Here is a 14,540-nt window from a genome sequence, read left to right as displayed (position 1 = left end):
ATTCCGACGCACCTAATAAGATGAAACTTTAGCGACGTTGTATTTTCTCCGCATGCCATTACCAAATTTGAAAGCAGGGGCAGCATCGTTTATTATTATCACTATACATAGACAGACGTTTGCATTAACTTTATTACAAACATGTAACAAGGATAGCCGGAACAAGCCTCCTGATTCATAACCTTTAGAAACAAAAGTTCCATACTCGGACACTATAAATTTATTGGACCCAAAAACAATCTAGCAACCCTCTATACACAGAAGAGATCTGCTAACAAGGTTTTTTTTTAATATGGAGGGGACATAATGCACGTTCTTCAGCCGCATGATTTTTTTTTTGAAGTAAACTTCAGATTAACCGTGCCAACACCACGAACAGAAGCACTTGAATCATTGCCCATCAGCATGATGAAAGTCCTAGCTGTCTGATAAGAAGAAAACATGAAAATATCACCGCATACATGTAGATTAGCACCCGTGTCAATCAACCAATCAGGAAAATAACATACTAAAAAAATATAGAGGAAGGTCGCCGTGTCTTCCGTGTCTTCCATGCATGGGAGAGAGAAATAGAGAAAGAGAATTAGGCACCGACATGGATACATATGTCAGGCAAGTATAAGGAAAGCTGTATTGGAGAAATCCAACAAATTTACTGGGAGAGCTTAATAGACAGATATAGAGTTTTTTTTTAAGCTGCTCGAGATGCTCTAATTCAGTTTAACAATAATAACAGTAAGCTACGCCAGTTTACAGCTAGCAGAGCAGATCACGTCGCTGCCGGCTACTCCCCGTGCTCTGTTTCTCTGTTTCGGCCGGCGATCACTGTGCGTGCGTAGACGGATCGGTCTGCTCCGCTCCCCGCCCGTGCTGCCGGCCGTCACCCTCATCGCCTCGCCACGCATGGCCCGCGTCGTCTTCCTTCCATGGCGTCCCTGCTATCTCCGCCAACGTCCACGTCCCGTCGGCCCGCTCCCGCTCCTGAACGGCCTCACCGTGAGCTCCGTGCTCAGGCCGTTGTGCACGCTACGAGCCGTCCATCAAGCTCGCCCGTCGCCGGCCAGCTGCATGAGTTCTTGGTGAGACCTGGGCTCGGCTCCTGCCGCGCACGTGGGCGCTGCCTTGCTTCATTCCTTCTGATGGGAGCTCTGTCTGGGTTAGGGGATGCAAGAAGGGTGCTCGACGAAATGGCTACTAGGAACTTGGTGGATGGAGACGCTATGCTAAGCATGTTTGTGCCAGGGCAGGGGACGTGGTGGCTGCGTCGGAGGTGTTTGACGAAATGGTGGATAGGCATCCGGTCTGATGGAGCACTATCATGTCAGGATATACACCTGAGGCAGAGCTAGACAGATGCTGGTGTTCCGAGGGGCTTGTTTGGACTTCGGAGTGATGCCACAGAGAAATGTGAACATGATGGGTTTCAAGGCTGATGGTGCGACGATTGTCGTGTTGATGCCTGCCTGCGCACAGCCCGGTTTCTTCTCAGTTGCAAAGCAAATACACGAGGGCTAGCTGTGTCTGAGATGAACTGCCATGTGCATAATTCCTTGGTTGACATGCTCGCCAAGTCTGATTAAGGTAAGCTATTTACTTTGTGCGTGTGTGATGTGAACATTTTTTGGTTAGGAAAAGTGTATATACCATACCTGCACAAAATATTATAAAGTTAATGTCAGGGTGATGCAACATTGCAGCTCAACTGTTAAGTAGATAGATGTACTGTATGCAGTATATAACTTGCGCCCATTTGCTTTTGTGAGAAGGAGTTTGGGTATGGATTGCTGACTTTCTACTGTTCTACATATCAACCTCCCTTTCACCCTTTATGCCAGGTAACATATTAACCTGCTGCAGCTTTGTTTGAGGCAGGTTCAAAACAAATGAGTGAAATAGAAAGGGAAGAATGACGGACAGCAATGATTATCGCTCAAATTCAATGATAACCCTAAACCCAGAGGTTTGCTGATAACTTTTCTTAACCTTTTCTCAATACATTTGTTTGTACTTTTTATATATTGCCTTGTAGAATTTATGGCATGCATATGTTACTCCTTACTTGTCTTTACTGTTAACTTATATCTGAATTTTGTTAGTCGCGTACAAAACTGACGTCATCTGGGGCTACCACTACCAGCACTGGCCCAAGTCATGGAGGGGACGACAACATCAGAGGCTTAGGGACAAGACTCCCTTTTTACGAATTAAGGAGCAGAGCTCCCAATTTCCACGGATTCAGTCTGAAATTGAAAACATATAGCAACCTTATTACACAGCAACACGCAGCTGCAGCCGGAAACTTATCCAAACACTGCAGCTCCTACAACTGACAAGATTCTGAACATAGCGACTCCGCACCACAGACAAAACCAGAGGATGTTATGGTAGCTTGTTATGTCCCAGTTTCATTTAACAGGAAATTGATAACACAGGGTGCAGCCCCCCACGGGCTTGGTCTGAAATTCAAAACATACAGCAACCTTATTACAGTTCAGCAACACATAGCTGCAGCCAGAAACTTTCAGAATACTGCGGCTCCTATATCTGACGAAGTTCTGAACATAGCAACTCAGCGCCACAGGTACAACACTCCTTATCCTTTTAGTCATCTTTATCTAAGTAGATGATTTACTTCTTAAAATTAAGTTCTGACAGAGTTGTTTCTAGTGAGGAAGTTTATGATCCGTCTTCTGGATCATGTTGAGTCGTCCCATATGATTAGGACTAGAGTGTACTAGTTTCTGAAGCAATCAGTAAAACAGAAGGGGCTGGTTAACTCCAAATTATGTCATTTGCGAACGCGGCTACAACGGATGGCTGCAAATCACCACGCCCTCACCCACCAGTCACCCACACTTACCCTTTTGGAATTTGTCCTGTAGCAGCTCTGTTTATGATTCAACATAAGAGCTTGCGGCATTTTGATACACAATATAGTGAAAGCGAAGAAGCATGCATAACTAAATAACATACATAGAACATCTTCCTCTTAGAGAGCATCACAAGCTTGCTCTAGATATGGATTTATGGTACATATTGTCTCTAATTATTACTCCATACATTGAAGCTCATTGTAGAAGTACATTCTACTGAGTGGTGATATTGAGTCTCATAAATGGCATCCTCCTTTGCCATGAAAATCTTGTTGTGGCACGAAGTTTGATGGAGAGACACTGAATTCTGATCACCATTCTCACCGGGCACCACCTCTTTCATCTTCCTCCAGAAAGTCCTGTGATAGATGTTGCCACCGAGGGAGGGGGCACAACCTGGTCTTCAAATCCTTCATCCTTGCTTGAATTAGCAGTGAAAAAACTTGGTGGGAAATTTGGGAGCGTTGCATTGCTTTCCAGGTACTGCATTACGAGTCGCATACATGGCCTTTCCTTGGGGAGCGAGTGTGAGCATAGAAGTCCAAGTTTTAGCACCAACTCTACCTCTTCAGTGACATGGTCTTGTTCTAACCTTGTGTCCATGGCATCAATGAGTGAACCAGTTTGCCATGTGTTGAGCACCCAGTCTGCTAGCACCAGAGGTTCACCATGGGCATTCGCCTCAATTGGCCGTCTTCCACATGCAACTTCCATCAGGAATATGCCAAATGCATACACATCTGTTGCCTTGGTTGCCTTCCCGAACCTAGCCAGCTCAGGAGCAATGTAACCCCAGGTGCCGGCCACACGCGTGGTATGGGCGTCGGCTTCATGTCCGTGCAACCTTGCAAGGCCGAAATCACCTAGTCTTCCATTCATTCCATCATCAAGGAGCACGTTGCTAACCTTAATATCTCGATGGATAACAACCTGCTCCCAGTCCTCATGCAAGTACACAAGGCCAGCTGTAACCCCTTTAATGATGTGAAGCCTTTGATCCCAGCCCAGAGTTGGCTTATCCTTTTTATGCAAATACGTATCAAGGCATCCATTGGGCATATAGTCATAGACAAAAAGAAGCTCCTGCCTATGGCGGCAGTAGCCAATCAGCTGGACAAGGTTACGGTGGCGCAGGTGACCAAGAATGGCGATTTCAGCCATGAATTCTTTCATCCCCTGCTTTGATTCTGGAGACACCCTCTTGATTGCAATAGTCTCCTTAGGGACACCCAGCACACCCTTGTAGACCTTCCCAAATCCTCCTTTTCCTAGGAGCGCCTTTTTGTTGAACCTGCTGGTGGCAATAAATAGATCTTTGTACGTGAAAGATTGCAACACCCCACAGTCAATTTTCCATTTTTCGTGTGCAAGGGTTTTCTTCAACCATGACTTGACATTGTAGGAAAAAATAACCACAAAAAGAACCAAGACAATGGGAACCAAAATGACTGTTGTTAGCAGAGTACCCATGGGTAGGATGTATTTTCCATGATGCTCTTCTTCAGGAGGATTTGACAGGACTCGATAGAGATCAAAGGTGTTTAGTGGTTGAGCTTGTCCATTTCTCATAAAACTCCATCCAATAACATATTGGCTGCAATTTGTTTGTCCATTTGCAGCAGAGAACCCAGCATATACATGCTCAGAGTTTGACAACAAATGTGAGAGATTGACAGTGGACGGTAACTGTGGCAGGCTCAGCGATTTAGACTGTTCTACCTGATCACCAAGTTCTTCTAAGGTTACATTTAGCTTTTGCTCTGTGCCATTGTAGTGTATCCACACTTGCATTGGGTTGGCACTGCTAAGTTTGATGCTTTCGAATATGCTGTTGGCCCTATATGAGCTGGTGGTATGGTTAACGGAGACTAAGTTTTTGACATCGATCACCACACGGCCATTGTAGATGTAGTTGAGCTCGACTATAAATAAGAATTGCTCACGTGAGTTAGGGCTGTTACCTCCTACATCAGCGAAACCCAGCTGGCCCTGAACCAATGAGTTGTTGTGCAGATGTTGCAGCTCCATGGTGGAAGAGAGCACGAAGGCTATGCCAGGAGCTTCGGTGGTGTCAGAGTTGATGGCGAACACGAAAGTTGTTGAGAAGGAGGCTCCACCACCACCGGAGTTACTACTGAAATCGAGGGGCCTGCTGTAGAAAGCATCCCCTTCTGTCAGGGTGACGCCACCGATGAGCCTTATAGCACGGCCTACCATAGAAGCTTGGCCACTCAGCTTCAGATTTTCCTCGGAGAAGCCGTTGAAGATGAATTCGTCGCTGCTGGCAGTGTGCATAAATGCATGGAGGCTAACAACAACGGTGAGGAGGAGATGGCTACCCATGTCCATAGTTGAGTTACATTAACACTGAAGTATATGCCTACTAATTAACGGAGGTGGCAGTCCAGAAATTGTAGGGTTCAGAAATGCTCAAGATAATAGGAGACAACAGCTGGCAGCAGTGGGGATGCAAACGAGAATCTTGGACTTGTTTCGGGTGCGTCTTTTATGACAGGGCTGACTTGGACTTCAAGTCGTCGACCTCTCTCTGACGATATGTGTTCTCATCTTCACATAGGACCAATGACAGTACGAGTTTGCCACCCACCCGACAGACAACCTCCACTTTTCAGCAAGACTTGACCTCTATCAGCAATGTTTTACCCTCCTTGACAGACAGCCATTATTGTTGACAGCAATGTTTCACTGTCCTTTTTGACAGACAGCCACTTTTGTTGACAGCAATCACACTGCGTGTCTAGGACATGATTTTTCCGCGCAATGACAGACAGGTTGGTACTAGTTTAGGACTTCAGGTCATCGTTTATACTTCAAGTCGTCAGGGCTTGTACCTCTCTCTGATGATATTTGTTCTAATCTTCATGTAGGGCCGTGACAGTATGATTTTGCCACCAACCGGGAAGATCACCTTCACTTTCCAGCAGGGCATGACCTTTATATATACTTAATCCCTTTGGTATTTCATTCACTCACTGCTCTACAAAGCAAGCTAGTTAATTTTCTTGTTAGGCAGAATGCTTCGTCTCTCTTGGCGCACCTACCTCCTTGTTCTCTTCTTCCTCTGTCTTGCCGACCACCTCCACACCTCCGACGTTATCGTTGGTAAAAATGAGCTGGTCTATAATGGCTTTTCAGCTGATCTGAAGCTTGACGGCAAAGCTTTGTGGATAGATGACCTATTGAGTCTAACCAATGGCCCAGGTGGTACAAGCGGCCATGCTTTCTGCAGCTATCCCCTAAGCTTTCAAGATAATCCTGGTGGCGCTATCTCCTCCTTCTCAACTACGTTTGTGTTCGTCATGGGTTTCAAGCAGTATAAAGGTAATGGGATGGCGTTCATACTTTCATCCACCAGTGACTTACCAGATGATTCGCCAGGCGAGTACCTTGGCCTCCCGCATTCTAACTTAGATGGCCATGCTTTCTTTGCCGTCGAGTTCGACACCGTCTTGAATGCTGAGATCGGGGACATTGATGACAACCATGTTGGGATTGATGTCAACAGCTTGGCGTCAGTTGAATCCCAAAGTGCAGGCTTCTATTACGGACACACTAGTTATTTCCAAACCATTGTACTCAGAAGCGGCAAACCAGTTCAAGCGTGGGTGGACTATGATAGCAAATCGCACCAGCTGAATATTACCTTAGCACCTTGTTGTATTTCTAAACCCCAACTTCCGTTGCTGTCAACCACTGTCAATTTATCCTCTTTGTTGTCACTGGGTCCAGTTTACGCTGGGTTCTCTGCATCCAGCAGAAAAGTCTCCTCCAGCCATTATGTTCTAGGCTGGAGTCTGAAGCTAGATGGGGTGGCTGAACCACTTGACTACTCTGTTCTCCCTTTTGGCACTGAACATGAACTTCAACATCAATCCAAATTCCAACTTTTTATCCCTATGAACATTTTAGGTGCGCCAACGATCGTGCCAGCAGTCATCCTAATAGTTCTTGCTGTGCTGATCTGTCGGCAACTGAGAAAGGCCAAGGAAGATGATGAGTGGGAGATCAAGTGTGGGATGCCGTCTTTCACATACAAGGAACTGGTGACTGCCACCGAAGGCTTCAGCAACAAGATGCTCCTCGGGAAAGGAGGCTTTGGAAGGGTGTACAAAGGGGTGCTGCCTACCACCACACAGCATGTGGCCATCAAGCGGGTGTCGCCGGAATCAAAGCAGGGGAAGAAGGAGTTCATGGCGGAGATCGCCATCCTTGGCCATGTCCGCCACCGAAACCTTGTCCAACTGCTAGGCTATTGTAGGTACAAGCAGGAGCTGCTCTTGGTCTATGACTACATGCCCAATGGCAGCCTTGATAGGTACTTGTATGACAAGAATACGCCGACCCTGGATTGGGCTCAGAGGCTTCGCATCATCAAAGGCGTAGCTTCCGGCCTCTTCTACCTGCACGAGGATTGGGAGCAAGTCATCATCCATCGGGACGTCAAGGCAAGCAACGTTCTCCTCGACGACGACATGAATGGGAGGCTTGGTGACTTTGGCCTCGCAAGGCTGCATGACCACGGAGTCGATGCCCACACTACACATGTGGCGGGCACCTGGGGATACATTGCCCCTGAGCTGGCCCGGCTTGGCAAGGCGACCAAGGCGACCGACGTATTTGCATTTGGAGTGTTTACCATAGAGGTGGTTTGCGGGAGAAAACCAATCGGCCCGGCCAACACCAGTGGCGGCCTTCTTGCGCTGGCGGATTGGGTACGTGGCACATGGCAGGGTGGCTCGATCGTCGACGCCGTGGACCCTGAGCTGAAAGATTACGACGAGGCGGAGGTTGAGCTTTTGCTGAAGCTTGGGTTGCTATGCTCCCATTCTCTGCCCAGGTCGCGCCCATGTATGCGTCTAGTAATGCTGTACTTAGAAGGAGGTGCAAGACTTGCAGGCTTCCAGCCAGCTTCTGATGGACATGAGGATGAAGAGATTGATCAGGCATTGTGTGCATCTGCAGCTACGACTGTGACCATTCTTTCTGGAAGGTAATACTTCTGTTGCGGTGTTCACAACTTCCCATCATCAAGCAAGGTTATCACCAATGCTTATTTTGGATCTCTGCAAGTTAACCTGCTGGGTGCGCGGGCCGGTGTGGTGTGTTGCTGATGATTGTAAGCAGGAGTGGCGAATCCAGAGCGCATGGTAGGGTGTCGACTATGGTCACTTGGGTGGCAGAGTCGTCGGCCCGTTGGGGCGCAGCCTCGGGGCTGGCATGTTTGTATGGCTTGTTGTATCGGTCTTCGGACGGTTTTTCTTATTAACCTATCAATTCTTTTCTTCTATATGAAAATGCAGACCTCTTGTCCGTTGCTTGAAAAGAGGAAAAATAAATCACCGGGAGCTCTGGTGGACTTGTGTCACAATGTTACTTGTCCAAGGGCCGAAAAGCTCTAGTTGCAATTTGCAACAACTAGAATGAAATTTGCTGGCACAACTCAGAAACAAATTGGACACGAGTAGTACTGTTCGTTTCATTGTGCAGTTGTGCCCTGCTAGTAGCTACCAGATGGAGTTGTTTTCCATCGCCATCCAGAGCAAAACTCCTACCATATACTCGTAGTATGTGTGATCCCCGTTGAAAGATGAAGCCCGGTCAGAAGACTGAAACGACAATAGGAACCAAGTATATTCATAATAAGATTAGATGCTTTCCCCCCTCAAAAAAAAAGATTAGATGCTTTTTCTTAAATAAATATCATAGCTTTTTTTAGTGGAAATAAATATCATAGCTGCATCTTTCTCTGCGTAAGCGGCCGAGTTTGACGGGTGTGGGCAGCATAGGTCACCACAACGAATCCAAGCATCAATATTTTTTAAAGCATCGGTGCTTATTTGTAGAAGATTAGAAGCTTAATTAGCCACTCCTCCTATAAAAATAAGCATCAACTTGGGTTATCTGACTAAGCACCGTGCATTGTACAAAGGCCTTAGATGCGGGTTTCTAACGACATTGCACAACCCAATGACTCGTGACACAGACAGATCCATCCAATCTGAAATTATATATCTATCTCGCATCGGTATGCATATAGTTTCTCTACTTGTTAACTAGTACTAGGACTTGTTCTTTCCCCCGCCAGCTTCTACAGGCGACAAAGCAACAAAACTGTATCCGCCATGAGCTCCTGTGATCAGTGACCAAGCCTAGGCCACACACGCGTGTCGCCAGCAAGAGGCGTTACATGCTCTCCTGATCAGGCTCATCTCACGTGCCACTTGACCAAGTGCCGGTGGGTGAGCGATGTATCTGGAAAAAAAAAAACACAAGAAGCCCTGGTAAGAGTTCATGAAACACATCGATGCAACAGATGGAAACATATGAGATACCATCTATAACTTCCGAACAACGAGCTTGTGTAGTTAGCATCATAAAAGTTAGCAAGTCAATGGCTCATTTAATTTAGAAAAAACTAGGTGTGCTATGCGTTTGGTTTCGCTTCACTAGGTGCCCAAAGCAGAAAGATTCCACATACAGTTTGCTGCTGTGCAGCAGCAGGGCAGCAAAAGGGCCTGAAAATACCGCGATTCTTACTTGACTCAATCAACAGTGTTTGTTTTGCAAGTGTCTTAAGGAGCAACCACTCCAAAGAGTAGCATCATTTTGGGCGTCAAAGGATGCGTTACCCAGCCTACGAAGAACTCCTTTTCAGACCTTGGGCGGGCTCACCTTCTTCTGAATCCAATGGAGGATCCCCATCTTTAGAAAACCTTGAAAGCTCTTCCTCAACTTTCCTCGAGGTGTTCTCTTGAGCTTTCTACAGGCCTTTGGCACGTGCATCTGAGCGCTGCTTAGTGCATCAACCTGTTTATTCAGTTCAATTCAGGATTAGAGAAAGAAGACCAACCACTTTGCAATGTGATAAGACGTCAGGAGATAGCAGGAGGTTAACTGGTGAGGTTGGAGATAGTAAATAACCTGGGAAATAACAACCGGTTCTCCATGGGATTTGAGAGGAATAATTAATCTTCAGTCTTCTTTCCACTTACGCCATTGTTTGCAGAATATGTACTACAATCCTCCGGCCTCCTGTCTGTAAGAACAAAAACCAGAAGTCAGCTGAGACAAGTAGCTACAAACAGCTTCCAGTATTTCTTCCATCTTAAATGTTGTAAAGCAGTGGCCTTTGACGTTCGCATTAGAATCGCATTAGTAACCCAACTGCTTCAGGAATTAAAGCAAGATATGGTAGGAACAGAAACAAGATGATAGTCTCATAGTTCATCTGACAACAAACTGACCTTAAGCTCTCACAGATAGGCTTGCCATAAACAGAGAAATAACCTATTTAGCTTTCGTCAAGCTAACTCCTCAAGAGACATTGATTTACAGAGTCCATCTTACATGAGAGACAAGCATGATATTACCTATGTGAACCCTCAAGAGGCACTTGGCTGCAGGCAAGCAGATCCCAAGAGTGAGGCTGGACAATATAGCAATAATGGCAAGGGTAACACATATCTGTCACAGTTGGCCAAAGCTCAATCACATGAGTGTAAGGCCGTAAGATAAAAGTGAGAGTCATTCTTCATTTGAGCCAGTCAACAAGACATCGATCAGTTTCAGACTTGATGTACTGTAAATTAGAAACAAGGCGAATTACAGAATGGGAGACAAAATGTAGCTTGGTTATTCATTTTCTTATCCGAATTCCTGGTACACCCTTTAACCCCATCTTCAAGGCGGTTTTCCTAAATAGCGTCGGAGGCTTTTCCATGCCGATAGAGACGCCGAACCTACTTGCCAGGTCAGCAAGCATGACTTTGTCTCTGCTAATATCAGCTATCGAGTTATAGTAACCAAGCCATGCATGGTATGCGGCTTCCTTGATGCTCATGTCAACAATCTTGATCGAATCATCAACCTGCAGCACAAGAAAATTCAGGAAAATAATCAGACGAGAATGTATGCATATAACGCCGAAATACAAAATATGAACAAGTACGCCGAGTCAAACCTTTTGTTTCATCTCCTGGTCAATCTGTGGCACAGGAGCCTTCTGTATTGGAAGATCATGTATCTCCTTCAAGAAATACTCTTCCCATGGCGCAATCAACAGAATTCCTTTCCCGGATTTACCTTCCCTTCCAGTCCTTCCAAGACGATGAATATAATGCTCTCTACCAGGAGGAACACCAGCCTAATACAATCATAATGTGCGGTTAGAGCAGCAATGGTGAAGACAACCATGCAAAGTAATGGCATTAAAGAGATAGCTGCCACTCCTGCAGTTGCTTTAGTCTAGGCAGATAAATGTTCTTGCTCAGAAACTTCCTCAGCTGTATTAACCATCAAAAAGAAAAGAAATTCTACCTGAATCACTAGGGTAACATCTGGATAATTCACTCCACGTGTTGAAACATCTGATGTTACCAGAATCAGGCGATTGGAATCCCGGAACTCTTCAGAAATACGTGTTCTATAAAGCTGGGGCTTTCTTGAATGTATCTCTCTGACATTTAGCTTCAGATCTCGAAGCATTATATACATAAATTCAGTCACCATGGCAGTTGTGCAGAAAACTATCACCTGCATGCAATGGAAAGACATTAGTGATTTAAGAAATTGCAAATTTACCAGCAAATCATACTGCTTGATCAAGCGATGTGGGCAGAGGAGGGAGGACCTTATAGTCCACTTCCTGATCAATATGCTCTCGAAGAAGGCGATGAACCATATGAAAGTGCAGTTCATGTGGTACCATGAGATATTGCTGTTGTACCTAAGCTCAAGAACAGAAGACATTAAGGGATCAATATTCTACCACACAAAAAAAATCCATAACAGACAAGAGAAGAAAGGCTATTACAGAATCATACTCCCTCCGATCCATATTAACTAAATCAGCAGCAATTAATATGGATCGGAGGGACAAATATTTTACTTTCAGATCAAATTCATTCAGAAGTGCTGCTTGTGTTATCATACAACGTGACATTTGGTATAAATGTTTATGTGAATGTCGACATCTTTTGCATGACAAACTTCCAATGAAAGCTGAACAACGTGTAAAACTCTAAACAGCTAAATGGGTCCTTTTCTTAAATAGAATGATGCAATAGAACACCATGGCATCAGCACATCAACTGCCTTATCCAAAAATAAAATAAAAACACATCGACTGCCTACATCTGGTAAGGGAAATGCAAAGTGAGAATGTCAACCATAACACTCTTTACTTGCAGAAACCAGAATGAAACAAGTGCTTTGCAGCCACTAATGGAAGAGTATTCTGTTTGTCATTGGTGCCAAATATTACTTGAGTAGGAGTAGAAATAGAAACCTTAGTAGGAGTTTCAACAGCCCCCAAGCCCACTGTATCAACAAAAACATGATCCTTGTTTAAAACCAGCTGTGAAACCCTTCGAACCTGCCAATAAAGAATGAGAACCATCATTCCCATTTTCAGACCACTGGCTGTCCATAAAGAAGGTAAACTACAGATTATATGATACAAGAAAGGCACTCATGCTACAGGCTATGCTGACTACATTACCTCTTTTGGAACAGTAGCTGAAAATAGTAGTGTCTGTCTTTGGCGTGGCAAGCTATCAGCAATCTTCTCTATGTCTTTGCGAAAACCCAAATCTAGCAAGTGGTCAGCTTCATCCAACACAAGCAATTTCAATCCCATCAAGCGGACAGAGAATGAAGATCTGTTTTCAATATGATCCAGCAGCCTACCAGGTGTTGCCACTAAAATCTGAAAAGGGAAATCCCAACCATATTATTAAGTCAACCCAGCAGTTAGGAGTTGATCTTTAGTAGCTCAGTAAATGCTACAAACCTGGCATGGATCGGACTCTAACCGTCTTTGATCAAGCTTGAATCTAGTGCCACCAATAAGAGACTGAACACCCACTCCATCATGGTACTTCACCAAAACATTTGCCTCAGCTGTAACCTGGACGGCAAGCTCTCTTGTAGGGCATAGAACAAGGGCAAATATTGGAGACACTCGATGATTTGTATGGCTCTTCATGGCATTCAAGACTGATTCAATTGCAGGAAGCTGTTTATCAATTCATGGCTTTTAATAAATTGGTTGAAGGACAACAAAATCGAAAGGAACAACATCACAAAGTAACTTCTTGCAAATGAACATTACCAGAAAAGCTACACTTTTGCCGGTTCCAGTTTTGGCCTTGACAAGAACATCTTTACCTGCATTTAGACATTGATGAGTCAGGAGCAATCCCCTGATCGTTGCAAGGTTTCAGTGATAGCATCTTCAGATAGTTCATGCACAGCCAAAATGGTAATACTGGAGGCAAGTGCTAAATACAAACTACTGAAGTCAAACAACACGTCCCATGATATTACCGCCAAAAGGTTGTGATTCTTTCCCCGTGATTCAGGAAATTCATTCACGAGGAAAGTGAAATAAGATATAATACCTTCAAGACAAACTGGAAGAGCTGCTTCCTGGACAACAGTTGTCTGTATATATCCAGCATCAGTGAGTGCTTTGACAGTAAGTGGGGAGATGCCACACTCATCGAATCTGAAGATAAAACAAGAACATGACTTGTGATGCCAACTCATCAAATCTAAGGAAAAAAGAAATATCATAACTTGTCGATAAGATGGGCATAATCACTATTGCAGTGTAGGATGGAGTGTGATTTGAAGAAGTTAATTCACCGATCATTCATTAATCTTGAGTTAGAAGGCATGTAAAAAAGCAGGATGTGCTACAAACATTATGTCTATCATTTGCATTACAGGTGGCCAATTCTTGTTTATAGACCAGTGCCTGACTAACAGAAAGAAACTTCATAAGGCGGCAACTTTGGTGAGTCATATATCAAGAGCCACACATTTCAAGTCTTCTTAGTTGATTTTTCCTAATTCATCCATGCAGACACTACTTGTTACAAAGTTAGCAGGCCACACAACAAATGAGGCAATTGGTTACGAGGAAAATAAACAACATCAGAGATAACGGCGAGAGTGTAACCTTTTATTGGTAAACACAGATTCACCCCTTGACTCGTACCGCCTCCTCTCAGCACCCAGCACCTCCCTGTTTCTTATCTCCTCTCGCAGCTCTTGGATTCTACCAGTGATATCATCATCGCTTTCCTCCTCGTAGGACTTGAGCGGTCTCCTATCTCTCTTCATATCACAGTTCCTCAGAGCAGCAGTGCTCCATTTCCTCCTGATGGTGCTCGTCTCCCCCAGTTCATCATCTTCCGACTCATCTTCCCTCGAAGCCACGAATTTTGCCAACCTCAGATCCCTAGCAGCCGGCATAACCTCCTCATCCTCGTCTGATGAATCCGGCCTCCATTTCTGGCCAAACCGCCGCGTGGCTGCTACAGAGTACAACCTCTCCTGAGTATAAAACAGAGCCAACGGTGTCGCCTTCCTGCCATCTCCAGCCTCGGCGAGCTGTCTAGCAACCAACGGCATCAGCGCAGCACCCGATTCCCGGCACGGCGAGCATGGAGGCATCACCGAGTAGCATCTCTTCGGACCGAAGAAGCCGAAGGACGCCTCCTTCCTCTGCAAAGGCATGCCGGAGCCCAGGCTCCATTGCCACCACCAGGGAGCCGCCGTCCCGTACCCTCTCCTCTGGTTGAACGCGGCGGGCAATCGCGGCTCCTTTCCGGCTCCCCTTCCCGCCGTCGGCTCCCCCGC

The 14,540-nt window shown here is 45.3% G+C and overlaps 3 protein-coding genes across 3 annotated transcripts; 1 reads left to right on the top strand and 2 right to left on the bottom strand.

Annotated features, from left to right (window-relative positions):
• Positions 1–1,976: 1,976 nt before the first annotated feature.
• LOC125529182 (L-type lectin-domain containing receptor kinase SIT2-like) lies at positions 1,977–5,239 on the bottom strand. Its single transcript, XM_048693595.1, has one exon. The coding sequence runs from the start codon at positions 5,220–5,222 to the stop codon at positions 3,213–3,215; it is 2,010 nt and encodes a 669-aa protein (XP_048549552.1). The 5' UTR covers positions 5,223–5,239; the 3' UTR covers positions 1,977–3,212.
• Positions 5,240–5,893: 654 nt separating this feature from the next.
• Positions 5,894–9,144, top strand: LOC125529181 (L-type lectin-domain containing receptor kinase SIT2-like). The gene has a single exon (XM_048693594.1). The coding sequence runs from the start codon at positions 5,909–5,911 to the stop codon at positions 7,886–7,888; it is 1,980 nt and encodes a 659-aa protein (XP_048549551.1). The 5' UTR covers positions 5,894–5,908; the 3' UTR covers positions 7,889–9,144.
• Positions 9,145–10,401: 1,257 nt separating this feature from the next.
• LOC125529180 (DEAD-box ATP-dependent RNA helicase 48-like) lies at positions 10,402–14,537 on the bottom strand (the record flags this gene model as incomplete). Its single annotated transcript, XM_048693593.1, is given in 10 exon segments — positions 10,402–10,761; positions 10,855–11,037; positions 11,211–11,426; positions 11,524–11,619; positions 12,181–12,267; positions 12,394–12,600; positions 12,685–12,909; positions 13,006–13,061; positions 13,295–13,401; positions 13,858–14,537. Coding segments are annotated over 10 exon segments (2,088 nt in total), but the record flags the coding sequence as incomplete, so codon positions are not given.
• Positions 14,538–14,540: the final 3 nt, after the last annotated feature.

Source organism: Triticum urartu, unplaced genomic scaffold, assembly GCF_003073215.2.
Source record: "Triticum urartu cultivar G1812 unplaced genomic scaffold, Tu2.1 TuUngrouped_contig_5407, whole genome shotgun sequence".
In the NCBI taxonomy this organism is placed as follows: Eukaryota; Viridiplantae; Streptophyta; class Magnoliopsida; order Poales; family Poaceae; genus Triticum; species Triticum urartu.
This window is presented reverse-complemented; position numbering and strand designations above follow the sequence as displayed.